The sequence below is a fragment of the Pseudophryne corroboree genome, chromosome 7 (genome assembly GCF_028390025.1).
Source record: "Pseudophryne corroboree isolate aPseCor3 chromosome 7, aPseCor3.hap2, whole genome shotgun sequence".
Taxonomy (NCBI): Eukaryota; Metazoa; Chordata; class Amphibia; order Anura; family Myobatrachidae; genus Pseudophryne; species Pseudophryne corroboree.
Genome location: NC_086450.1, coordinates 486,522,445 through 486,550,393, shown reverse-complemented (window position 1 = coordinate 486,550,393; position 27,949 = coordinate 486,522,445). Strand labels below are relative to the sequence as shown.

General features: G+C 46.7%; 1 protein-coding gene, 1 long non-coding RNA gene and 1 pseudogene across 3 annotated transcripts in view; 2 read left to right on the top strand and 1 right to left on the bottom strand.

Annotated features, from left to right (window-relative positions):
* LOC134945682 (uncharacterized) overlaps positions 1-27,949 on the bottom strand; it is a 48,774-nt gene that overhangs the window by 6,657 nt on the left and 14,168 nt on the right. The window contains exons 2-3 of one of the 2 annotated variants that reach the window (XR_010182145.1): positions 23,611-23,731; positions 23,428-23,492 (exon numbers count right to left, since the gene is read on the bottom strand). This is a non-coding gene — a long non-coding RNA (uncharacterized LOC134945682). Of the gene's footprint in view, positions 1-23,305; positions 23,493-23,610; positions 23,732-27,949 lie in introns of those variants that run through there. The other variant, XR_010182144.1, reaches the window with a different exon arrangement.
* On the top strand, positions 2,854-26,329 carry LOC134945681 (uncharacterized). Its single transcript, XM_063935122.1, has 4 exons — positions 2,854-3,208; positions 18,834-18,960; positions 23,633-23,706; positions 25,633-26,329. The coding sequence occupies exons 1-4, from the start codon at positions 2,893-2,895 to the stop codon at positions 25,917-25,919; spliced, it is 804 nt and encodes a 267-aa protein (XP_063791192.1). The 5' UTR covers positions 2,854-2,892; the 3' UTR covers positions 25,920-26,329.
* On the top strand, positions 5,602-5,720 carry LOC134946230 (5S ribosomal RNA; annotated as a pseudogene).

Sequence of the window (27,949 nt, the reverse complement as noted above, 5' to 3'; positions counted from 1 at the left end):
ATGTGATGTCATGCAGCCGACGCGGGTCCGCCCCCCCCAAAGGTCCACCACGCCCCCTAACGCCACCGTCCAGCCCCCTCCCGCCCAGCGACTGCCTCTGCCTTAGAGGCGATCGCTAGGCAATGACGGATGGCATGCGCCGGTGCATTGCGGCACAGGCGCATGCGCGGTTCCGACCCGAACGCTGCGCTGCGAGAAACTGCAGCGACCGATTGGGTCGGAATGACCCCCTATGTGTATAAGGTGCTCTACTGTGTGGTGTAACAAATAGAAAGGGCACTACTGTGTGGTCTAATGTGAATAAAGAGCAATTCAGGGTGATTTAATGTGAATAAGGGGCACTACTGTGAGAAGTAACGTATATAAGGTAAAGTGGTTCTACTGTGTGATGTAATGTGAATAAGAGACACTATCGCATGATAAAATGTAAATAAAGTTGCACCACTGTGGGAAGTAATTTGAATTGGGGGTACTATTGTGTGACCATGCCACTTCCGAAAAGAATGCGCCTCTTTTTGGGCTGCATGGCAAAAGTGCTTACTGTTCCTAATTAAAATATAGGGGGTATGAGCACCAAAATGAGGACTGCTATGGGTGGGGGGTGATGATGCTGGGAAAGGGGTGCAGGGTCACAGGCGGAACTAGCTGCAGTGCTAGGGGGCACCAGCCAAAATCTTGCCTAGCGCATCATATTGATTAGGGCCGGCTCTGCCTGCCATGATGGCACTGCAGAACTACAAGTTCCAGCATGCCCAACATTAACAGCCTGTTGACACCTCTAGTGTCAACAGTAACCTGGATGCACTACTCTGAAATACATAACTAGCTGCAATATAGGGGGGGGGGGGGGTTGCGCACCAAAACTGGTAATACTTTGTACACTTTAGACATATTGTAGTAAGGAGCCATTATCATGTGGCTCCTTGCTGGTTAATCCTAGACCCAGATTGGGGTAATGGAGGTGTGAGGTGTGGTGCCTCTGGACTGGCTGAGCTGGATGGCTTTAGTGTGGCATACCATTACATTCTATTAACACTTTTCACTTATTAATATTTTAACACTATCTCTATTTTAATTACATTTCATGTTTGTATCACCCTCCCTATAGCTTCGGCTTCCTAAATACTAATTTATTAACACTATAGTTTTTCCACTGGTATGACACGCTGGGCTTTCTGGCTTATGCTGGTGTTTTGGGGTGCCACACCCTGCACCTAGATATAGCGCTACGGACCCCAAATATACAGAGACGTTTTGATGCGGCTTGGGGGCTTAACCACACATTTGCGCAAATATGTTTAACGAAGATCTCTGAATTCTATTATCATGTGGAATTTATATCTGGTTACTGTTATCATTCAGGGTGCTGGGGGAAACAAATGCCTTTTTTTATTGCTTAGAAATACCCCTCCCTTTCGAGCATCTCAATGATATCACAAAGCTAATTGAGCATCTACCAATATATATGACACCTCTAGTCTACCTGTAAAATATACACGGTGGACTCACATTATTATGACCACCAGCTAAAAGCCAGAGTAACCGCTGGGTGCACCATGGACAGCAGCTAGACGGGCCGGGAGGGGCTCATTAAGGTGCTGGTAGGTTGCCACAGATATCTGGAGCAATGCTGACCGCAGGGCATCCCTCAGCTGCTGGAGGGTGTGTGGCCACCACCAGCCTGTGTTCTTCCAGCAATGGTTGCAGTATGTTTGTTCTCTGATGTTTCTCATCTGACACTCCAACGTCCATCCATTCAACAAATCAGAAAACGTGACTCATCGGAGAAAGGCAACCCCTCACCAATCAGCCGGGTCTGCGTTCATCTCTATACATGCTGATAGCCGCCCAGCATAGGATAAGGCTGCCCCGCATGTATGATGCCGCCTTCCAATGCGTCCGCAATCTAATTACAAATGCATCAGTTCAAGGGTTGACCCCTGGCTGCGCTGCCAGATGGTCAGTGGCCATGTATTTCATTGGAATGGCTGTGTGTGACATCACGCAGCCGCCCCGAAAACGGTCCCGGCCCACCCTGTTCATCCTGCCCCGCCCAATGCCACGTTGCTACCCCAAAAACCTGAATGATATTTACACAATTATACAACTTGTAAACTGATCATCTCTGAATCACCCCCTAATACAATCAGATGTAATCAGGATGGACTGGCCCACAGGGGCACACCCACCGCCTAAACATGGGCTCCTACCGTTACATTTCCTGGTGGGCCCTTCATGAGCCAGTCCAACACTGGATGTAAATGTCTGAATCGACTGATTGCAAAATTGGGAAGGATTAAGGGGCCATTTATAAAACAGTATTTGCGGCTATGTCCCAGAAAACGCATGTTTTTGGGGCTAGCTGCAAATACAATGTATCCCAGCGTTGCCTCCCGCAGCCACGTATCAATATCGGATGTATCAATATCAGGAATGTGAGGCATTCCCGCTATTGGCCCCTGCAGCTACCGCCATCTCCTGATTGGGAACCCTGCACCGGAAACAGCACCTGCGCACGGCAGTGAGCCGACCGCGCAAATGCCCGGAAACCGCACGCTGCACATCACAGGGATGTGCCAGGTGGTACATTCACCCAAAGTGATCGCATTCTGCAACATGATCCTGGGCGCTAATATGGCGCCCAAAACGCACTGCACATGCGATCATTGATAAATGTTTCCCTAAGAGTTTTATTTATAGTGGTTGAAGTTGTTTGCATTGTACGAGTCAGGATATCCTGTGATATCATGGGAAATTCCCCCAGTTTATGACACAAGTTGTATAATTGTGTAAAGTGAAAGTAAAATGTTTTAGTTTCACTTCAGTATCAGATTTAAGATCTGTGCAGGGGGAGTGGTGAAACATTTCAGATCAGAAGAAGGCTGAGCGGTGATGGACGTGGACCAGCTAAAGGAATACATTCAGTCCTACAACCTCAACAACTGCGCTCTGGGCAGCCAGGGCTACAACCGGATCCTCCTGCAGCTCTTTGGGTTCCTGGGACACGGCAAATCCTCCTTGATCAACTCCTGCAAATATGCCCTGTATGACAAGCCCTTCACCGCACACGCGGAGTCTGCCGCGGCGGATGGTGGCCTCACCATGGAGAGGAAATCATACCCCCTGACCCACTGCATCACGATGGTGGACAACCGAGGATGCTCCACTATGAACAGCTTCGAGACCGGGGAGATTTACGCCCAGCTGTGTGAGTTACTGTCGCTTCCCAACTTAGGAATGTTGTTTAGCAAATGTATTCTCACATCTAGATGCCTTTTCTTTTCAAGATAGGGAACATGCAGAATATGAAAAATGTAATAACCTTAGAAACTTTCTGGCTATTACACATCGGTAACTTATAGGTTATATAAAAGTTTTCATAAACTCCCATACCTCTATGATTAATTAATAGTATATTAATTAACAAACACACACACAATCTAAATAATGCACTCATTATCTCCCGCATTGATTATTGTAAAAGTCTTCTTACTGGTCTTCACTAATACAGACTCTCACCACTACAATCCATTCTGACTGCAGCTGTGAGGCTAATCTTCCTCGCTAGACGTTCATCATCTGCAGATCCTCTCTGTCAGCCCCTCCATTACCTGTATTCCACCGTATTCAATAGAAAATACTTTTACTCACGCACAAGGCCGTTAACCGCATCACTTCTCCAAATATAAAAAAATACCTCAAAATATCTCCCAACCTCTCCATTCTGCACAAGATCTGTGCCTCTAATCCACACACAATACCTGCTTCTGTTAATGTTTAAACTACATTTATCATGATGTACCCACCAGTGGTAGAACTTGTGAGTGGTGGGCCCAGGTGCAAAAGTATGCACTGATACCCACCCACCCTTCACCCCACAGGGAGAGGCAATGGGTGACTGGGAAGACGCAGAGGATGACAGCAGGAGAGGTTGTGAGTGACGGAGAGGCAGGTGGTGACTGGGGAATCAATGGGTGACGGAGAGAGGATGACAAGGAAAATGTGGCAGGGAGAGGCAGTGGGTGGCTGGGTAGTCAGTGGATGTCAGGAAGATGTAGCGGTTGACAGGTAGAGGCAGAGGGTGACAGGGAGAGTCAAAGGAGATAGGGAGAGGCAATGGATGGCAGCAGAAGGTAGGAATGATAATGGGTGACAGTAGGAGGCAGTGGGTGACAGGGAGAGGCAGATGGTGAAAGGGATAGGCAGTGGGTAACATGTGAATGCAGAGGGAGATGGGGAGAGGCAGGGGAAGATGAGGAAAGGCAGTTGGTAAAAAGGAGAGGCAGTGGGTGACAGGTAGAGGCAGTAGATGACAGGGAGAGGTAGAGGGAGATGGGGAGAGGCATTGGTTGACAGCAGATTGCAGAGGGTGACAAGGTGAGGCAGAGGGAGATGGGGAGAGGCAATGGGGGACAGGGAGAGGCAGTGGGGGACAGCAGAAGGCATGGGGTGACAGTGGAAGGCATAGGGTGACAGAGAGAGGCAGTAGGTGATGAGGAGAGGCAGTAAGTGAAAGTTGTGAGGTGGCTGCAGGCAGAGAAACCCATTGGTTTATTTAATGCTAGGGCATAAGCCCATGCCAGAGAAGCATAGCTGGCTTGCTGCTGAGTAGGTGAGATAGTCTGGCACTGCAGGCAGGGGCAGGGCTGTTCCTCCCATCCGCCTGGCGGAGATTCAGGCATCATTCCCGGTGGCACCACCTCCCACTCAGCATGCAGCCAGTTGCAGTCACTCAGGATTCATAGCGGCTGGAACGTATCACGGCCCACAGAGCGGCAGGGCGGTCTACTAATGAGTTAGTTTGCTTCATAACAAAGCTTTTATATACAAAGAAGAGAAAAGAAAGACTCTCTGTTGGGGCACGCTTGAAATTATAGATACTTTTAATAATAATCGTTATAAAAAAATCATATATTGTAGAAGAAAATAAATGTATTTCCACATAGCTTAAACCTGTTTCCTACTAACTGGAATCTTACCATCCAACTTTCTCTGGAAGGTTTCTCTGTGCTGTACTCTCTCATCCATTGTCCTCTATCATGACATATGACAATGTGAAAGCAGAAGTACTAGCACAAATCTTTCCTTCCTTCATCACGTATAACTCTTCTCGCTAAAATCTGAATTTCTTTGTACCCTCTCATCCGAAAGTGCTGTTCAACTCGGCAATACTAAAGTAACAGAGACACGTGTGCACACTCATTTTGGAAAGCAGAAGTACTTCCTTTATCTTTCACTAATAGGCCCTACACATTTAGCGATTGGCCACCAAGGTGCCCGACGTCCGATACGGCCGACGGGCGACCCGGCTGCGGGGGGGCAGTGACGGGGGGAGTGAAGTTTCTTTACTCCCCCTGTCACCCGGCTCTGTAGACTTGCAGGCAAATATGGACGATCTTGTCCATATTGGCCTGCATGCACAGCCGACATGGCACCAGCGATGAACGAGCGCGGGGCCGCGCATCGTTCATCGCTGGTGCCTCCACACTGCACGATATGAACGTTATCTCGTTCATTAATGAACGAGATCGTTCATATCGTGCAGTGATGTCGGCCAGTGTGTAGGGCCTATTAGTGGAACAGACACTCTCTCATTCAGCACATTACTGCCATACTTCACCGGATATGCCCAATCTCATCCCATTTTGTAAGCTAATCAGTGACAGGCCTGGCTAGTACCTGGATGGGAGACCACCTGGGAATACCAGGTGCAGTAACTTTGGTGAACAGCAGAAGTAGAGGTTCCACACCGTATGTGAGAGTTTTCCAAACCCCTATCCTTTCTGTCTAAACTTAGTGGGTTCTTGCTAATCACACATAAATACATACAGTATATATCTCACTGATCAATTTATAGGATGACAGAAGCATACAGTATATTCAATGTCTTACTAAGTTGATGTCACCCTTTTGTATGCAAATCCGGAATTCATTTGTACAGATAGCTAAGGGGGTCATTCCGAGTTGATCACTAGCTGAAAATGTTTGCAGCGCATCGATTAGGCAGAAAAATGGTACTTCTGCACATGCGTATGAAGTAGAGATGAGCGGGTTCGGTTCCTCGGAATCCGAACCCGCCCGAACTTCATGTTTTTTTTCACGGGTCCGAGCGACTCGGATCTTCCCACCTTGCTCGGTTAACCCGAGCGCGCCCGAACGTCATCATGACGCTGTCGGATTCTCGCGAGGCTCGGATTCTATCGCGAGACTCGGATTCTATATAAGGAGCCGCGCGTCGCCGCCATTTTCACACGTGCATTGAGATTGATAGGGAGAGGACGTGGCTGGCGTCCTCTCCATTTAGATTAGAAGAGAGAGAGTGAGATTGATTTGAGACAGAGACAGTGACACTTGATTTACTGGAGCTTAGGAGTACTGTAGAGAGTGCAGAGTTTAGTAGTGACTGACCACAGTGACCACCAGACAGTGCAGTTTTATTTAATATAATCCGTTCTCTGCCTGAAAAAAACGATACACAGTGACTCAGTCACATACCATATCTGTGTGCACTGCTCAGCCCAGTGTGCTGCATCATCTACGTATATATCTGACTGTGCTCACACAGCTTATAATTGTGGGGGAGACTGGGGAGCAGTGCCAGTTATAGGTTATAGCAGGAGCCAGGAGTACATATTATTAAAATTAAACAGTGCACACTTTTGCTGCAGGAGTGCCACTGCCAGTGTGACTGACCAGTGACCTGACCACACTGACCACCAGTATAGTTAGTAGTATACTATATTGTGATTGCCTGAAAAAGTTAAACACTCGTCGTGTGACTTGTGTGGTGTTTTTTTTTTTATTCTATAAAAAACTCATTCTGCTGACAGACAGTGTCCAGCAGGTCCGTCATTATATAATATATACCTGTCCGGCTGCAGTAGTGATATATATATATTTTTTATATCATTATTTATCATCCAGTCGCAGCAGACACAGTACGGTAGTTCACGGCTGTAGCTACCTCTGTGTCGGCACTCGGCAGTCCATCCATAATTGTATACCACCTACCCGTGGTTTTTTTTTCTTTCTTCTTTATACATACATACTACATCTCATTATCAACCAGTCTATATTAGCAGCAGACACAGTACAGTAGTCCACGGCTGTAGCTACCTCTGTGTCGGCACTCGGCAGTCCGTCCATAATTGTATACCACCTACCCGTGGTTTTTTTTTCATTCTTCTTTATACATACATACTACATCTCTTTATCAACCAGTCTATATTAGCAGCAGACACAGTACAGTAGTCCACGGCTGTAGCTACCTCTGTGTCGGCACTCGGCAGTCCATCCATAATTGTATACCACCTACCCGTGGTTTTTTTTTCTTTCTTCTTTATACATACATACTACATCTCATTATCAACCAGTCTATATTAGCAGCAGACACAGTACAGTATGGTAGTCCACGGCTGTAGCTACCTCTGTGTCGGCACTCGGCAGTCCGTCCATAATTGTATACCACCTACCCGTGGTTTTTTTTTCTTTCTTCTTTATACATACTACATCTCATTATCATCCAGTCTATATTAGCAGCAGACACAGTACAGTACGGTAGTCCACGGCTGTAGCTACCTCTGTGTCGGCACTCGGCAGTCCGTCCATAATTGTATACCACCTACCCGTGGTTTTTTTTTCTTTCTTCTTTATACATACTACATCTCATTATCATCCAGTCTATATTAGCAGCAGACACAGTACAGTACGGTAGTCCACGGCTGTAGCTACCTCTGTGTCGGCACTCGGCAGTCCGTCCATAATTGTATACCACCTACCCGTGGTTTTTTTTTCTTTCTTCTTTATACATACATACTACATCTCTTTATCAACCAGTCTATATTAGCAGCAGACACAGTACAGTAGTCCACGGCTGTAGCTACCTCTGTGTCGGCACTCGGCAGTCCATCCATAATTGTATACCACCTACCCGTGGTTTTTTTTTCTTTCTTCTTTATACATACATACTACATCTCTTTATCAACCAGTCTATATTAGCAGCAGACACAGTACAGTACGGTAGTCCACGGCTGTAGCTACCTCTGTGTCGGCACTCGGCAGTCCGTCCATAATTGTATACCACCTACCCGTGGTTTTTTTTTCTTTCTTCTTTATACATACATACTACATCTCTTTATTAACCAGTCTATATTAGCAGCAGACACAGTACAGTAGTCCACGGCTGTAGCTACCTCTGTGTCGGCACTCGGCAGTCCATCCATAATTGTATACCACCTACCCGTGGTTTTTTTTTCTTTCTTCTTTATACATACATACTACATCTCTTTATCAACCAGTCTATATTAGCAGCAGACACAGTACAGTAGTCCACGGCTGTAGCTACCTCTGTGTCGGCACTCGGCAGTCCATCCATAATTGTATACCACCTACCCGTGGTTTTTTTTTCTTTCTTCTTTATACATACATACTACATCTCTTTATCAACCAGTCTATATTAGCAGCAGACACAGTACAGTACGGTAGTCCACGGCTGTAGCTACCTCTGTGTCGGCACTCGGCAGTCCGTCCATAATTGTATACCACCTACCCGTGGTTTTTTTTTCTTTCTTCTTTATACATACTACATCTCATTATCATCCAGTCTATATTAGCAGCAGACACAGTACAGTACGGTAGTCCACGGCTGTAGCTACCTCTGTGTCGGCACTCGGCAGTCCATCCATAATTGTATACTAGTATCCATCCATCTCCATTGTTTACCTGAGGTGCCTTTTAGTTGTGCCTATTAAAATATGGAGAACAAAAATGTTGAGGTTCCAAAATTAGGGAAAGATCAAGATCCACTTCCACCTCGTGCTGAAGCTGCTGCCACTAGTCATGGCCGAGACGATGAAATGCCAGCAACGTCGTCTGCCAAGGCCGATGCCCAATGTCATAGTACAGAGCATGTCAAATCCAAAACACCAAATATCAGTAAAAAAAGGACTCCAAAACCTAAAATAAAATTGTCAGAGGAGAAGCGTAAACTTGCCAATATGCCATTTACCACACGGAGTGGCAAGGAACGGCTGAGGCCCTGGCCTATGTTCATGGCTAGTGGTTCAGCTTCACATGAGGATGGAAGCACTCAGCCTCTCGCTAGAAAAATTAAAAGACTCAAGCTGGCAAAAGCAGTAGCACCGCAAAGAACTGTGCGTTCTTCGAAATCCCAAATCCACAAGGAGAGTCCGACTCCAATTGTGTCGGTTGCGATGCCTGACCTTCCCAACACTGGACGTGAAGAGCATGCGCCTTCCACCATTTGCACGCCCCCTGTAAGTGATGGAAGGAGCACCCGCAGTCCAGTTCCTGATAGTCAGATTGAAGATGTCAATGTTGAAGTACACCAGGATGAGGAGGATATGGGTGTTGCTGGCGCTGGGGAGGAAATTGACCAGGAGGATTCTGATGGTGAGGTGGTTTGTTTAAGTCAGGCACCCGGGGAGACACCTGTTGTCCGTGGGAGGAATATGGCCGTTGACATGCCTGGTGAAAATACCAAAAAAAATCAGCTCTTCGGTGTGGAAGTATTTCACCAGAAATGCGGACAACAGGTGTCAAGCCGTGTGTTCCCTTTGTCAAGCTGTAATAAGTAGGGGTAAGGACGTTAACCACCTCGGAACATCCTCCCTTATACGTCACCTGCAGCACATTCATAATAAGTCAGTGACAAGTTCAAAAACTTGGGCCGACAGCGGAAGCAGTCCACTGACGAGTAAATCCCTTCCTCTTGTAACCAAGCTCACGCAAACCACCCCACCAACTCCCTCAGTGTCAATTTCCTCCTTCCCCAGGAATGCCAATAGTCCTGCAGGCCATGTCACTGGCAATTCTGATGATTCCTCTCCTGCCTGGGATTCCTCCGATGCATCCTTGCGTGTAACGCCTACTGCTGCTGGCGCTGCTGTTGTTGCTGCTGGGAGTCGATGGTCATCCCAGAGGGGAAGTCGTAAGACCACTTGTACTACTTCCACCAAGCAATTGACTGTCCAACAGTCCTTTGCGAGGAAGATGAAATATCACAGCAGTCATCCTACTGCAAAGCGGATAACTGAGGCCTTGACATCCTGGGTGGTGAGAAACGTGGTTCCGGTATCCATCATTAATGCAGAGCCAACTAGAGACTTGTTGGAGGTACTGTGTCCCCGGTACCAAATACCATCTAGGTTCCATTTCTCTAGGCAGGCGATACCGAAAATGTACACAGACCTCAGAAAAAGAGTCACCAGTGTCCTAAAAAATGCAGCTGTACCCAATGTCCACTTAACCACGGACATGTGGACAAGTGGAGCAGGGCAGGGTCAGGACTATATGACTGTGACAGCCCACTGGGTAGATGTATGGACTCCCGCCGCAAGAACAGCAGCGGCGGCACCAGTAGCAGCATCTCGCAAACGCCAACTCTTTCCTAGGCAGGCTACGCTTTGTATCACCGGTTTCCAGAATACGCACACAGCTGAAAACCTCTTACGGCAACTGAGGAAGATCATCGCGGAATGGCTTACCCCAATTGGACTCTCCTGTGGATTTGTGGCATCGGACAATGCCAGCAATATTGTGTGTGCATTAAATCTGGGCAAATTCCAGCACGTCCCATGTTTTGCACATACCTTGAATTTGGTGGTGCAGAATTTTTTAAAAAACGACAGGGGCGTGCAAGAGATGCTGTCGGTGGCCAGAAGAATTGCGGGACACTTTCGGCGTACAGGCACCACGTACAGAAAACTGGAGCACCACCAAAAACTACTGAACCTGCCCTGCCATCATCTGAAGCAAGAAGTGGTAACGAGGTGGAATTCAACCCTCTATATGCTTCAGAGGTTGGAGGAGCAGCAAAAGGCCATTCAAGCCTATACAATTGAGCACGATATAGGAGGTGGAATGCACCTGTCTCAAGCGCAGTGGAGAATGATTTCAACGTTGTGCAAGGTTCTGATGCCCTTTGAACTTGCCACACGTGAAGTCAGTTCAGACACTGCCAGCCTGAGTCAGGTCATTCCCCTCATCAGGCTTTTGCAGAAGAAGCAGGAGACATTGAAGGAGGAGCTAACACGGAGCGATTCCGCTAGGCATGTGGGACTTGTGGATGGAGCCCTTAATTCGCTTAACAAGGATTCACGGGTGGTCAATCTGTTGAAATCAGAGCACTACATTTTGGCCACCGTGCTCGATCCTAGATTTAAAGCCTACCTTGGATCTCTCTTTCCGGCAGACACAAGTCTGCTGGGGTTGAAAGACCTGCTGGTGAGAAAATTGTCAAGTCAAGCGGAACGCGACCTGTCAACAACATCTCCTCCTTCACATTCTCCCGCAACTGGGGGTGCGAGGAAAAGGCTCAGAATTCCGAGCCCACCCGCTGGCGGTGATGCAGGGCAGTCTGGAGCGACTGCTGATGCTGACATCTGGTCCGGACTGAAGGACCTGACAACGATTACGGACATGTCGTCTACTGTCACTGCATATGATTCTCTCCCCATTGAAAGAATGGTGGAGGATTATATGAGTGACCGCATCCAAGTAGGCACGTCACACAGTCCGTACTTATACTGGCAGGAAAAAGAGGCAATTTGGAGGCCCTTGCACAAACTGGCTTTATTCTACCTAAGTTGCCCTCCCACAAGTGTGTACTCCGAAAGAGTGTTTAGTGCCGCCGCTCACCTTGTCAGCAATCGGCGTACGAGGTTACATCCAGAAAATGTGGAGAAGATGATGTTCATTAAAATTAATTATAATCAATTCCTCCGTGGAGACATTCACCAGCAGCAATTGCCTCCACAAAGTACACAGGGTGCTGAGATGGTGGATTCCAGTGGGGACGAATTGATAATCTGTGAGGAGGGGGATGTACACGGTGATATATCGGAGGATGATGATGAGGTGGACATCTTGCCTCTGTAGAGCCAGTTTGTGCAAGGAGAGATTAATTGCTTCTTTTTTGGGGGGGGTCCAAACCAACCCGTCATATCAGTCACAGTCGTGTGGCAGACCCTGTCACTGAAATGATGGGTTGGTTAAAGTGTGCATGTCCTGTTTATACAACATAAGGGTGGGTGGGAGGGCCCAAGGACAATTCCATCTTGCACCTCTTTTTTCTTTTCTTTTTCTTTGCGTCATGTGCTGTTTGGGGAGGGTTTTTTGGAAGGGCCATCCTGCGTGACACTGCAGTGCCACTCCTAGATGGGCCCGGTGTTTGTGTCGGCCACTAGGGTCGCTTATCTTACTCACACAGTCAGCTACCTCATTGCGCCTCTTTTTTTCTTTGCGTCATGTGCTGTTTGGGGAGGGTTTTTTGGAAGGGACATCCTGCGTGACACTGCAGTGCCACTCCTAGATGGGCCCGCTGTTTGTGTCGGCCACTAGGGTCGCTTATCTTACTCACACAGTCAGCTACCTCATTGCGCCTCTTTTTTTCTTTGCGTCATGTGCTGTTTGGGGAGGGTTTTTTGGAAGGGACATCCTGCGTGACACTGCAGTGCCACTCCTAGATGGGCCCGGTGTTTGTGTCGGCCACTAGGGTCGCTTATCTTACTCACACAGTCAGCTACCTCATTGCGCCTCTTTTTTTCTTTGCGTCATGTGCTGTTTGGGGAGGGTTTTTTGGAAGGGACATCCTGCGTGACACTGCAGTGCCACTCCTAGATGGGCCCGGTGTTTGTGTCGGCCACTAGGGTCGCTTATCTTACTCACACAGTCAGCTACCTCATTGCGCCTCTTTTTTTCTTTGCGTCATGTGCTGTTTGGGGAGGGTTTTTTGGAAGGGACATCCTGCATGACACTGCAGTGCCACTCCTAGATGGGCCCGGTGTTTGTGTCGGCCACTAGGGTCGCTTATCTTACTCACACAGTCAGCTACCTCATTGCGCCTCTTTTTTTCTTTGCGTCATGTGCTGTTTGGGGAGGGTTTTTTGGAAGGGACATCCTGCGTGACACTGCAGTGCCACTCCTAGATGGGCCCGGTGTTTGTGTCTGCCACTAGGGTCGCTTATCTTACTCACACAGCGACCTCGGTGCAAATTTTAGGACTAAAAATAATATTGTGAGGTGTGAGGTATTCAGAATAGACTGAAAATGAGTGTAAATTATGGTTTTTGAGGTTAATAATACTTTGGGATCAAAATGACCCCCAAATTCTATGATTTAAGCTGTTTTTTAGGGTTTTTTGAAAAAAAACACCCGAATCCAAAACACACCCGAATCCGACAAAAAAAATTCGGTGAGGTTTTGCCAAAACGCGGTCGAACCCAAAACACGGCCGCGGAACCGAACCCAAAACCAAAACACAAAACCCGAAAAATTTCAGGCGCTCATCTCTAGTATGAAGTGCAATGCGCATGCGCAAAGTACTTTCACAATGGCCGAAGCAGTTTCACACAAGGTCTAGCGACGCTTTTCAGTCGCAATGACGGCCGCAGAGTGATTGACAGGAAAGGGGCGTATCTGGGTGTCAACTCGCCGTTTTCAGGGAGTGTTTGAGAAAACACAGGCGTGCCAGGAAAAACGCAGGCGTGGCTGGGAGAACGCAGGGCGTGTTTGTGACGTCAAATCCGGAACTGAATGGTCTGAAGTGATCGCGAGCTAGGAGTAGGTCTGGAGCTGCTCAGATACTGCACAATCTTTTTTTTCTGCTGCTCTGCGATGCATTCGTTCATACTTCTGCTAAACTAAGATACACTCCCAATGGGCGGAGGCATAGCGTTTGCACCGCTTCTAAAAACTGCTAGCGAGCGAACAACTCGGAATGACCCCCTAAATTCCCAGTTTGATAGGTGTTTCCATGGCATCTCTGTGCTAGATTAAGACAGTCTGACATTTGTCAGAAAGTGCCCAAAGGAGTGTGCGGTTAGCATACTTATTATCAGGATCCCGGAGGTCACAATACAGATGGCGAGATGCCGCCGGGGCACCATACCGCCGCTGGTATACCGGCGAGGTAGGTGATTCTCCCTCTATGGGTGTCCATGACACCCATACAGTGAGAATAGAACCACAGTGTATAACACAGCCACCATGCACTCCCTCTCCTATGCCCACTCCCAGACTACAGTGACACTAGCCAATGAGAGCCTGGGGCGGGCTTCGGAGAGGAAAGCCTAATGCCGAGTCCTAGATTCTGCCAGCGGATGTAACAAACAGCACCGCTGCTGATCCCAGATACACGCCAGCACATATATTACATACATCTACACATGTATGTATGTCTATATGTGCTTAGCATCCCCCCCACCCCCACACAAGATAGTCAGCGCTATAGCACAGAGGCTGCAGCCGCCGCTGCCGCTGTCTATTACCTAGTCTTGTTTTTTTACTGTTTTCTCCCAATTGCAGTATACAATGAAATATGTTGGCGCAATATAAGTAACTGTTAATAAACATATGGCCATAAACAGCGCTGCACCAACATACGGGCCCTCATTCCGAGTTGTTCGCTCGCAAGCTGCTTTTAGCAGCATTGCACACGCTAAGCCGCCGCCTACTGGGAGTGAATCTTAGCTTCTCAAAATTGCGAACGAAAGGTTCGCAATATTGCGAAAAGACTTCTCTGTGCAGTTTCTGAGTAGCTCCACACTTACTCTGCCAGTGCGATCAGTTCAGTGCTTGTCGTTCCTGGTTTGACGTCACAAACACACCCAGCGTTCATCCAGACACTCCTCCGTTTCTCCAGCCACTCCTGCGTTTTTCCCAGAAACGGTAGCGTTTTTTCGCACACACCCATAAAACAGCCAGTATCCGCCCAGAAACACCCACTTCATGTCAATCACATTACGATCACCAAAACGACGAAAAAACCTCGTAATGCCGTGAGTAAAATACCTAACTGCATAGCAAATTTACTTGGCACAGTTGCACTGCGGACATTGCGCATGCACATTAGCGACTAATCGCTCCGTTGCGAGAAAAAAATAACGAGCGAACAACTCGGAATGACCCCCACAGTACGTCGCAATGCAAACTGAAGTATTGCCTGCATTTATTAATAATAACACCTAGGGACATAGGCACCAAATAGAGCCCTTCCGTGTCGTGTATAAAGTCACATGATCACTAATATAATCCCATTATTCTCTGCTTCAGGACCCCACTGCACATGTGTGTGTGTGTGAGCGGCCATTGCCACTGAGTGATCTTACAGATCTCTCTCCCGGTATAATCTGTAAAGTGTAACTCATAGGCTACAATGATTATTTTATCTGAAGATGATGTTCGCTATCCTGGCCAAGCTCTGCAATGCTTCACATCTGCATCCTGGTAAATACAGTGTTTAAGCAGGCCTCATAGAAATCTATGGGAGCTGCGTTTATGGGGGATCAGAGATATCTTATACACTCATGAGATCCTTAATATCACACACTTACCTTCAGATGGAACAGCTCTTGTTGGGGGCGGGACCTGGTAAATGGCATTATTAGGCCCCACCTCCTCTTGGCATAATGCCGCAATTCACGGGTTTATGGGAGATGGCAGAGCCAAAATAGCACCAGAGAATCACAATATTACACTGCAAAGGGGCAGGGCTCTGATTGTGGTCATTCAACAGGGTATTTAGGTACTCGCAGAGCTGGATTAAAGCTTTGGGGGTCCCGGGGCATTTAAGACTGGGGGGCCCTCATTCAGATGTGGATGGAGTAGCTATCGCTGCTGCTTACATAAAAGCAGCAGCGATAGCACTAATGTGGTACTGCAGCAGTAGGTGTCATGCCTCCAGCTGTATTACTGATATGAACTATGTCCAAGGATGGGGATTTAGTTGGTCACAATACTGATGGCTACATCCCGAACCCCCTAAATCCCGACAAGCATTGGCTGGCTGCGTGACCCAAGGGGCTGCGCAAGCCGCCTGCCACAATACCTACCAAGAGGCCAGGAAATATCCGTCCTCTGACAGAGAGCCTGGCCTACTGTGTCCCCGGAGACACGCCTCTGTTTGGAGAAATGGAGGCCGTCGCTGCCCCCAAACGGCATCAGACTATCAATCACTGACAGTCTGATGCCGCCTTATGTCTGGCGCCACAGACCCGTACTGCGCACATGTAGTACGGGTCTTGTCCATGCATAAAGTACTGAACATCGGTACTTTGCTGCATGAGCCGCTACTCACCCACATCTCAATAAAAGCCATGGTGCGCAAGCCTTCTGCGTGTACATAAAGGGCATCCACAATGACTTCCACAGCTGCTGTGCTGACCCCAGCATTATGCACACAGCAGGTGGGAGCGTTCCCTCCGTACCTTTTCTCCAGCCCACAGGTAGAACAGTACCAGAAAAATAGGACAGTCCCACCAAAACATGATGGTTGGCAGGAAATGCATGCACTCATACACACACACACACACACACACACACACATACACACACACACACACACACACACACACACACACACACACATATATATATATGCACATATACACATACACACACTTACAGTATATATAAACACACAAAAGTATACATACAGTCTCACATGGCCGTAACTAGTACCCCTTTTCCACTAGCGTAGCACGGGTCGCAGCCGTGTCGCCTGACACGGCTGCGACCCGTGCTACAGCCCCCTGCAGACAGCGCTCACCAACCCGGCAATTGCTGGGTTGGTGACGCGCTAGTGACACGGCAGGGGTGGGCATGGGAGATCACATGATCTCCCAGCGCTGCCCTCCCTATGCACTGTGTACGGGAGCCGCACCCGTTCACACTAGACAGCTAGCCGGGTTGAACACGTGTTCAACCCGGCTAGCTACCAGGGTAGGATTCCCGGATCACTTGATCCGGGAATTTGCCGGGGGACCCGTTTCCACTAGGGAAAAACACGGTTAAATGCGCGCCCCCGCGCATTTACCCGTGTTTAAAAAAGCTAGTGGAAAAGGGGTATAGGTGTGTGAGGAGGGGGCACCGCACATAGTGCTGCAGGCTAGGGGGCACTGTTGGCAGCCCATGTCAATGTATCTGTTTTATTTTCACTTGCAGCTTTCCCCCCTTTTTGAAGCCCAGCATCTCCTGACAGCCTCGTCTCCTACCCTGATCCCTGTCGCTAATATCTATTCAACAGTTAGGAACTGAACTTGAGATTTCTCTGTCCTTTATTACATTTCAAGATGCTGACTTACCTGGGATTCAAACCCATCACCTGTGTCATTGCAGTTAGACAATCTATTCATTGAGCTATCTGTCCCTGCATAGAAAGCTAGAGAATTCTAACCATTTGATATATACTGTATAATACCTCTAAAGTGTGGGAAGGGGCATCATAGCATGGGCTTTCTATGGGCTCAGTCTTGTCATGCCACTTCCCCACGAGGCATGCGCCTTATGTCCTCATTGAAAAAAATGGGGGGGCGCCAATTCTCTTTCTGGCACAGGGCACCAAAAAGTCGAGTTACGACTCTGCACATGCATATATACTGTTTCACACATACAGTTACACACTTGTACACATACACACACACACACACACACACACAGTCACACAGACACATACATTCACAAACATACAGTCACACACTTGTACACATCAGTGGCAAACGCAGGATTTGCACGGGGGGGTTTCCAGAACTGGGTGGAGCCAATCACGGGGCTGGGTCCGTAAAACTAGTGTGTCTGTGTGTATATATATATATATATATTTATATACACACATATCTACACATATATACATACCATATATACACCTATATATATATATATATATATATATATATATACACATATACATAGCATATTAAACATGCATACACACATATATATATATATATATATATATATATATATATATATATATCTATATCCAAGAAGAGTACAGGCACTCACCACTTCCTTGATGATAATGAATTTATTATACTTCACAGGTGTATCTCACATAGAGATGAACGACAGCATGTCAGCAAAAATGTCGACGTTTCGGCTCCATCCGAGCCTTTGTCAAGACAGACAAAATCACATCAGGCTGCTGGGTGTTAACACACACAGTACACGTATATATACACATGTATATATATCATATGTGTGTGTGTGTGTGTGTGTGTGTGTTATATATATGTATGTATGTATATATTCCTTCCTACCTCTGTCAGTCTGTCGTTGCCCAGTTTTGTTCTATAACTGTTGTTCTAATTGTAAAGCGCAACGGAATATGCTGCACTATATAAGAAACTGCTAATAAATAATGCTAATAAAGATATACTGTATGTAATATAATTAAAATAAAGTAAACTTTTATTAAGCACTTACAAGTGCCACCAGGAAGACAGCAGGCTGCAGAGGACGCTAGACAGCCATTAATAATACTCATGCAGCAAAAAATAATAAAAAATAAAAAAAAAATTTGGGTGGAGGGGGGTTTCTGGGTGCTCGGAAACCCCCTCTGGGTGCGCCACTGCACATATACACATTTATCACAGTCAGAAACATATACACCTACCACAATCAATCACACACTTATACACATATTATACATATACTGTAGAGTGCTCCTCTCCTCCCTCCTACCTCACTATCACACACACACTGACTGTAGCTGCTCCTCCTGCCTTCTCCCCTCCCTCCTCTCACATGCTGCCTGCAGTGAAACTGAAAGTGTGTCGTGTAGCTCCGCCCCCCGGCTCGGATTCCACTCCTCTGCCCTCTCCCTCTTCTTTCTTTGGAATTTATGCAGCTTGCGGTGCACTTTGCACTGCAGCTGCACACTGAACTGTGGGGCCTCTAGTAGCAGGGGGGCCCAGGGTACTGTACCCCCTGTGACCCCCCCTTAATCCGGCTCTGGGTACTCGGACACCCCCCCTGTGTGCGCCACTGAGGGTGTTCATCTCAAAAAGGTTGTAAACTGCTTTTTTTTCTTCTAGGTAATTTTATCCCTTTGGACCAAAGAGTTGAATGGACCAAAGAGTACGAGGAGATGCTGAGTCGCCTGGAGGATGGAGATGTGGAGCCAAACTTCACCGATATCATTGTGCCGATATTTGTATACAGGTGAGAGGGGCGACTAGAGAAGCGGGTGACAAAGATTGATACACGAGCCACATACTGCCTGATTCAAAGTTGTACGCTAACGAAAACGAGCAATACCAGGCAATTGCTTGGGCATCACACTGCGCACGCGTCAAATTCCATTACCGCAGTCACTCGCAGGGAAGATTCATTCACAGGATGATTGAGATGTAATGGGGAGTTGCTGCAAAAATGCAGGAGTGTGGCGGCCATTTTCAGGGCTTGTCGCTGCCTGTATCTGTGATCCCATACGCACGGCCGTAACTAGGGGGGGTCTAAGGGGTCACGTGCCCCGGGCGCTGGTCTGGAGGGGGATGTGGAGAACTTTTTTATTTTTTTTATGTTTTGGGGGCATGGGCGCTAAATTACCGCCTTGCCCCGGGTGCCGAAAATCCTAGTTTCAGCCCTGCCATACGCATAGGGTTACTCTGGAGGCTGATTATCTGCGCTGCGTCTTTGTGCTGAGTTGCTGAGATTAGAACAGCCTCCAGTGGGCGTCTCAATGCAAATCCTCCCGGCTGAGACTGATATTCTCTCCCATCATCTGCGTACGGAATTGCAGCTGCAAATGCATTAGCGCACAACTGTGAATGAGGCCATATTGTAAAATATCCCCCTGCGGCCGTCCCTCTAAATACTATATTATTATCAGCAAACAATGCAATGACATATAATCAGGGAAGAACACAGAGACATATATGATGTATGGGAATCTGCCACCCTGTATATCTGATACAGAGTATGTTGCAGCATGCATCTGATATATGAGTATATTGAGTATACTGTGTATACAGCATATGATATGCGTGCTGCAGCATGCATCTGATAAATGAGTATATTGTGTATACAGCATATGATATGCGTGCTGCAGCGTGCATCTGATATATGAGTATATTGAGTATACTGTGTATACAGCATATGATATGCGTGCTGCAGCATGCATCTGATATATTTATTAAAGGCTATTTACATAGCACACACACATTACACAGCACCTCAATTCCTGTCCCATGGAGTTTATAATCTGTAATGACTACCACATGGACACACACACACTAGGTTTTTTTGTTAAAATCCAATTAACCTACAAGTATGTAATTGGAGTATAAGAGGAAGCTTGAGCACCTGTAAAAAAAAAAAAAGATTATGAAACAACATGCAGAGCACATGCAAACTCCACACAGATACAGCTTGGGTCGGGAAATGATCTCATAGGGGTAAATTTTCTAAAGGTCGGATTTGTGTCTTTGTATGATTTTCCATTGGTTTTGCGTTGGTGGTGGTGGGTGCTGGGTTAATAAATAAAGAATAAATCTTAATAATGGCTGAGAACGTGGGAAGGTTTGCAATATGATATATTTTAAATGTTATTTTCGCATAAGAAACATCTGTGACCCAATCGTTAATTTTGATTGGCAGGAGGGAGGATCTTGGTGTAGTTTCGATAGGAAGAAAGCAAACACCCGTGTTCATCCATGTTTTTGCTCTGCCATGTATCTCTGGCAAACGCAGGATTTCCAGAGGGGGTTTCCAAATGCAGTCCACATTCTCCCACTCTGCAGAACATTGGAGCAAGGGCAGGAGTCAAATAACCTAGTACCAATCCTGGATATATACAAAAACTCACACGAAAACTTGAACGTCAGTGACGTAAATCTCGTATTTCAAGTGACTTCCTCACATATAAGACTGTCTACCATTCTTATAGAAATGCCCTGGACACTGCCAAACACACATATTTCCAAACTCCCATCTCTGCTCAAGCCTCTAACCCCAAATTACTCTTTAATACATTTAAATCACTTCTGAATCCTCCCTCACCTACCCCACCAGCCGCCATCAAGGAACAGTATCTTGCTTCCTACTTCAAGGAGAAGATTGATAAGATCCGAGATGAAATGGTATGCTCTTCGGCAGCCAGTGACCTACTCCGTTCTCTACCTGAACCCTCTGGCACTCTTTCTTCATTTTATCCCACAAATGAAGATGAAGTATCATCACTCTTCTCATCCTGCTTCTCTGCTACCTCTCCTCTTGATCCTTTACCCTCACAAATAAGTAAAGCTCTGTCTCTGGTGCTCATCCCTACCTTAACTAACATCTGTAATCTCTCTCTCTCTACTGGTATTTTTACTTCACTCTTCAAGCATGCAGTGATTACTCCCATTTTGAAAAAACAAAATTCTGACCCTAATGCTCTCTCAAACTACCGCCCTATCTCTCAGCTCCCTTGTCTCTCTAAGCTACTTGAGAGACTTGCCTACACTTGACTCACACACTTTCTTAACTCACACACTTTGTTGGACCCACTTCAGTCAGGCTTCCGTTCCCAACACTCCACAGAGACAGCATTGACTAAAGTGGTTAATGATTTGGTCACTACGAAGTCTAAAGGCCATTACTCATTACTTATTCTTCTAGATCTGCTGCATTTGACACTGTTGACCACTCTTTTCTCATACAAACACTACAATCCCTAGGTCTTAAAGACACAGCTCTCTCTTGGTTCTCATCCTACCTCTCTAATCGCTCCTTCAGTGTTCGCTTCTCTGAATCTACCTTCTCTTCTCTACCTCTTTCAGTTGGAGTACCGCAAGGCTCAAGCTTGGGTCCTCTGCTTTTCTCTATCTATACCTCATCTCTTGGTAAACTAATCAGCTCTTTTGGTTTTCAGTATCATCTGTACACAGATGATACTCAAATCTACCTATCCTCCCCTGACTTGTCCCTATCTGTACTGTGCCGGGTCACTGAATGCCTTTCTGCCATCTCATCCTGGATGACATCTCGCCACCTCAAGCTTAATATTTCAAAGACAGAGTTAATTATATTTCCACCGGCCAATAGTACTTACCAACCAGATATCTATCACTGTTGAAAACTCGACTATCTACCCTACACCACAAGCTCGCTGCCTAGGTGTCATCCTTGACTCTGATCTGTCCTTTGTTCCCCACATTCAATCTGTCTCAAGATCATGTTACATGCATCTAAAAAACTTATCCAAAATACGACCATACCTTACACAAGACACAGCAAAACTCTAATCCACAGTCTCATTATCTCCCGCATTGATTACTGCAATAGTCTCCTAACTGGTCTTCCCAAAACGAGACTCTCTCACTACAATCCATTCTGAATGCAGCGGTGAGGCTTATCTTCCTCGCTAGACGTTCATCGTCTGCAGATCCGCTCTGTCAGTCCCTCCATTGGTTACCTGTATTCTACCGCATTCAATATAAAATACTTTTACGCACACACAAAGCCATGAACCAAACTACACCAACATACATCACTTCGCTTATCTCACAAGGGTGGTTATTCCGAGTTGTTCGCTCGCAAGCTGCTTTTAGCAGCTTTGCACACGCTAAGCCGCCGCCTACTGGGAGTGAATCTTCGCATATGAAAATTGCGAACGAAAGATTAGCAGAATTGCGAATAGACACTTCTTAGCAGTTTCTGAGTAGCTCCAGACTTACTCGGCATCTGCGATCAGTTCAGTGCTTGTCGTTCCTGGTTTGACGTCACAAACACACCCAGCGTTCGCCCAGACACTCCCCCGTTTCTTCAGACACTCCCGCGTTTTTCCCAGAAACGGTAGCGTTTTTTCGCACACACCCATAAAACGGCCTGTTTCCGCCCAGAAACACCCACTTCCTGTCAATCACATTACGAACACCAGAACGAAGAAAAAACCTTGTAATGCCGTGAGTAAAAAACCTAACTGCATAGCAAATTTACTTGGCGCAGTCGCACTGTGGATATTGCGCATGCGCATTAGCGACTAATCGCTCTGTTGCGAGAAAAAAATACAGAGCGAACAACTTGGAATGACCACCAATATCTCCCAACCCGACCTCTTCGCTCTTCACAAGACCTGCGTCTCTCATCCACACTCATTACTCGCTCCCACTCACGATTGCAGGACTTTCTCCAAACCTTTAAGCGTTCCCTGAAAACTCACCTCTTTAGACAAGCATATCAAATTCCAGAACCGCCCACATAACTTTGATAAAGCTTCCTATCAAATTGCATCCACTCTTTACAGTCCACACATATCCTTGTGTATACATGCCTATTTCCCTATAGATTGTAAGCTTGCGAGCAGGTCCTTCCTACCTCTATGACTGTTTGTTATCACCCAGTTTGTTATTGTTATTTCCAATTGTGCAACGGAATTTACTGCGCTATATAAGAAACTGTTAATAAATAAATATATATATATATATAGAGAGAGAGAGACAGTTTTTTTTTTATTCATTAGCTAGTGCATGGAATGCATTATTAATAATTAACACTATAGATGGTCTATAGTATTGATTGTATCAAACATACTTGATTAATATAAATAAATGACCAGGAAAAGGTTAAAATACCATGATACAGTAAATAAATACAAAAACATTATAGAGCTAGTAGGGAACAGAACAGCCTTTTTTTTAAGCACACCTTCTCCCACCTCATGGTAGGGCTCCTGTCTCTTCTTACTGGCAGCTCCTCTCTGGTCCAGTGCACTGGTAATAAAATGACAGACTGGTTTCTATGTGCAATCACAACACTTGCCTTCATACAGGTTCTGGGGCATCTCCCGCGTGTTTATGTAGGAATCACAGACAGTGGCCAGTAACGCACCTGCGTATTATTTATCTTACAGCGCCAAAAAGGAAATTGCAGACAAAGAAGTGGATGAGATTAAGATGTTTCTGAAAAACTGCCGGGATCTGACAGGTACAGTGATTTGCAGGAAAACCACCTGAGAAGGGAATAACAATAAAACAATGACGTTACTGTAAGCTGATATTTCACACGTCTGTGTAGGAAAGGCTGGATAGCAATAAGTCAGGGTAATAGGTGATATTTAACGGGGCAAAAAAAAAAAACCATGGAACAATAAAATTATAAATGACCCCTATTGTTACTTAGCCTCTCTTCTCAATTCACAGCATTTTGCCACGAGGGGGCTCTGCTCCTATAAGCTGCCACCTGCGTCTCCTCTCTGGGCCACTGACTGGGCAGCACAGATAACAGGGGCAGGGGTAACTTGCTAAGGCTATCAGGGGTATGTTGTACAGTGGAGAGTAGTGGGTGGGAAGCGGCTCAGTACTCAGTAATGGGGTGAGCAAACAGTGACAGATGCTAAAGGGGAAAAGGTGACAAGGGAGCAGAGCAGTAGTGACCTACAGTGAGTGCGGGAGAAGAACAATAGGGAGAAGGGCCCTGCCCTTTATGAAACAAGTAGTTATTTATTTATAACAAGCATTTATTTGTATGCTGCTTGTATGTACTGCGGCACAGCGCTACTTCTCATGTTCTATTTGCTAGGGGTGATTTTTCCACTTTACATATAATTCACAGCAATCACAAAGATGATTTATAGGTAACGGTAAGGGTGTGCCGGCCGTCAGACTGTCTCCAGGTACAGATGTCGACAGCAGGCCAATATTGAGCAGCTGACATTGGTGGTCATTCCGAGTTGTTCGCTCGCAAGGCGATTTTAGCAGTATTGCACACGCTAAGCCGCCGCCTACTGGGAGTGAATCTTAGCTTCTTAAAATTGTGAACGAAAGATTCGCAATATTGCGATAAGACATCTCTGTGCAGTTTCTGAGTAGCTCCAGACTTACTCGGCATCTGCGATCAGTTCAGTGCTTGTCGTTCCTGGTTTGACGTCACAAACACACCCAGCGTTCGCCCAGACACTCCCCCGTTTCTCCAGCCACTCCCGCGTTTTTCCCAGAAACGGTAGCGTTTTTTCACACACGCCCATAAAACGGCCAGTTTCCGCCCAGAAACACCCACTCATACTACGATCGCCTGAGTGATGAAAAAGCCGTGAGTAAAAAAACCAAACTTTTAGCATATTTACTTGGCGCAGTCGCAGTGCGGACATTGCGCATGCGCACTAAGCGGAAAATCGCTGCTATGCGAAGAAATTTTCAGAGCGAACGACTCGGAATGAGGGCCATGGTTACAATGTTGGGAGCATAAATGTAGACCCCTGCAGATTGCTGACACTGACAGAATGTCGGCATTGGAAATGAGACTGTAAAATGGTGACATTGTAATGAAGGTTTGGATTAGTGACAGAACTAGACTAAAAGTACATTGTGGATATTTAAACACTGTCAACATGATGTGTGCCGACAAGGACAAAGTCAACACTACAACCATGTCAACATTATCAGGTTCAACCTCACACTGTCCCCATTCTCGTTGTCAGCATTGTAAATAAGGTTACAGCTCGTAGCCCAATCTGCCACTGTCGACGCGTTGAGAGGCCGGTGTGGCCTCACACGTGCGCATACTCACATAGTGCCTGATTCAGATGCGGTCGCAATGCCGACGCAGCAGCGGTCCTTTTCAGTGACGGAACTGCGAGGCAACGCAAGTGTAGCAGCATCCCACACACTGGCGTACGGCTGGCGGCCGTGAGGCATGCGCCGTCTACAAATAATCGCTCAGTTGCAACACCATCGAAGTTGCGACCGCACCTGAATCAGCCCATAGTGCCAGGCTACAGCGGAACACAGCTCCTGAATGAATTCACCCCGACTGTATATCTATTACTGTATCAGGGATCATACGTCCGCTGTAACCACGCTTTTCCTGATCTTGTACGTTTACCCCAATACGCACTCACTTCTCCTCCCACAGGAATCTTCCCCATCATCGTCCTCACCCACAAGACGAGCGGTCCTTTCTCCAAACTGCGCGACATGTTCGAGGGGATGGGGGCAGAGGAGATATTTGCGGTGGAGAATTACACAGCCGAGGACAATCTGAAGACCCGCGGAAGACACTTACAGTTCCTGAAGCTCATCCACCGCGTGCTGCTCAATGTCAACTTCAGGCTGACAGAGGAACGTAGCCCCAGGAAAGAGCGCGCTGAGCGCAAGAAATTTCTATACCGGTTTTTGCATGAAAGAGAAGTAAAGGCTTAATTATGACCCCATAGACAGTGTCGGACTGGGACATGAAGGGCCCACCGGGGAATGCAGTGATAAGGGGCCCATACTTAGGGGTGTGGCCAGCCTACAAAATGGGTGTGGCCAGCCTCCACAGAGGATTGAAATACACAATTGTTTTGTGCAGTGTAATGCAACATATCTACCATGTATAATACAAGTGCACAGTCTGGAACCTGATCCCTACAGGAAGGAGTGGGCACTCAGGAAGTGGGGCCTACCGGTGGTTTCCCTGGTACCCCTGTGGGCCAGTCCGACTCTGCCCATAGAAATACATTTAGTACAGAGGAACAAAACTTTTATATTACAGTTCTTGCTGTCACCAAATCACTTTAAAAGAGTGATAGAAAAAACTTTTTACTAATCTAAAAAAAATAAAAAAATAAAAAGGTAACCATCATTGTGAGTTCATTTGGTGCACATCAAAATACGGACATGGGCCAGACGTGGAGTTGCACGCAAGACCGTATTGCAAACGGATCTTACAGTATTTGCGCTGCACACGCTCCCTCGCCGGGCGCATCTATCAGGTATGTATTATTCCTCCAGGGGTTACTGCTGAGCTACATGTCCCAATGAGCCCTGTTATTGACATTTGTAAGGGCTGCCAGGGCATGCCGGCACTTGGAGAACTGCAAGTACCAGCATGCCCTGAAGACACTGCCTGCTGAGACCTATAACCCAGTTGGAAACAAAAATTTGTAAAGTCAGGACTCCCACACTGGGGTAAATTTCCTAAAGCTTTTTCAATTGAATAGTGGTGATGTTACCCATAGCAACCAATCATATTCTGTCTATCACTTTCTAGGATGCAATAGAGAAATGATAGACAGAATCGGGATGTGGTCAATTTACCTACAATCAAAATTCTGGCGGTCAAAACACCGACAACCATTGACCAACGGTCAAAACCCCAACAAGGTCAAAATACTGTCATTTAAAATGTCGTCAGGTCAAAAAGTCGACATGAGTTTTTCATGAGTTTTCCATTGAAACCGACTTGTTCATACTGTACCAGCCCAGTGGACCTGGAGGGGGAATAAAATAGTGTGCCCGAATCATGGCAAACGCAGCGAGCCCTGCGAGGGGACGCGGTACACTTATACGGTGTCCATGTCTACCTATGGCGACATACACACACCCCCAAAAAAAACCTTGTGTACATTTTTTGTCCTGTCGACATTTTAAATGTCGGGATTTTGACCTTGTCTGTATTTTGACCATCGGTAAATTGTCGGTATTTTGACCTTTGGGATTTTGACTGTAGGTATTTTATACTAAACCCACAGAATGTGATTGGTTGCTATGGGCAACATCACCACATTTCAAATTTAGAAACTTTAGTAAACTTACCCCACAGAGTGGGTCAATACTTTATACAAAAAAACACTACACCCCAGACACCTCGTTCACCATTTTATTACTTACGTATCCATGGGGTTCATAGTGGCATCTGGCAGAATGGAAAAAAAACAACCACTGATCACCCTACAGTAGTACCGCTTTAACCCCGCCAATGCCAGATCCCACCCTGTAATTGGAAACGGGTCTTTCCCAGGTGGGATGCGGCATTGGCCGCTGCTGCTGGCTTCCCTGACCCGGCAATATGCCGGGTGGGTTGCCATAGCAGCAGGGGGTGGAGCCGGAGGCGGCACTGGGAGATGAGATCATCTCTGCGCCGCACTCCCTGTTGTAGTAAACGGGTCCCGGGACGCATCGATCCGGAAGACCGTTAACACTGCTTTATTGCCGTGTTGAATTACCGGGTCATGCAACCCGCGGTTTTCGGCTATGCCCCTTTCACACCGCACACTGACCCGTGTCGACCCGGCAATATGCCGGGTCGATACCGGGTTATTTCTGCGGTGTGAAAGGGGTATAACTCAGCAGCTCCCAAACTTTCCTGAAGCTCGGCGCCCTAGAGCAGCCGCATTGTATTTACGGATCCCCTTGATAAATTTGAAAGAAAAAGAAAAAGAAATTCAGTAAATTGTGGCCACCTGTCA

Bases quoted from the DNA above. Each gene is read 5' to 3' on its own strand.
- LOC134945681 (XM_063935122.1), top strand. From the start codon at position 2,893: ATGGACGTGGACCAGCTAAAGGAATACATTCAGTCCTACAACCTCAAC. The intron at 3,209-18,833 runs GTGAGTTACTGT...TTTTTCTTCTAG, and splicing joins GGAGATTTACGCCCAGCTGT to GTAATTTTATCCCTTTGGAC. The intron at 18,961-23,632 runs GTGAGAGGGGCG...TTTATCTTACAG, and splicing joins GTGCCGATATTTGTATACAG to CGCCAAAAAGGAAATTGCAG.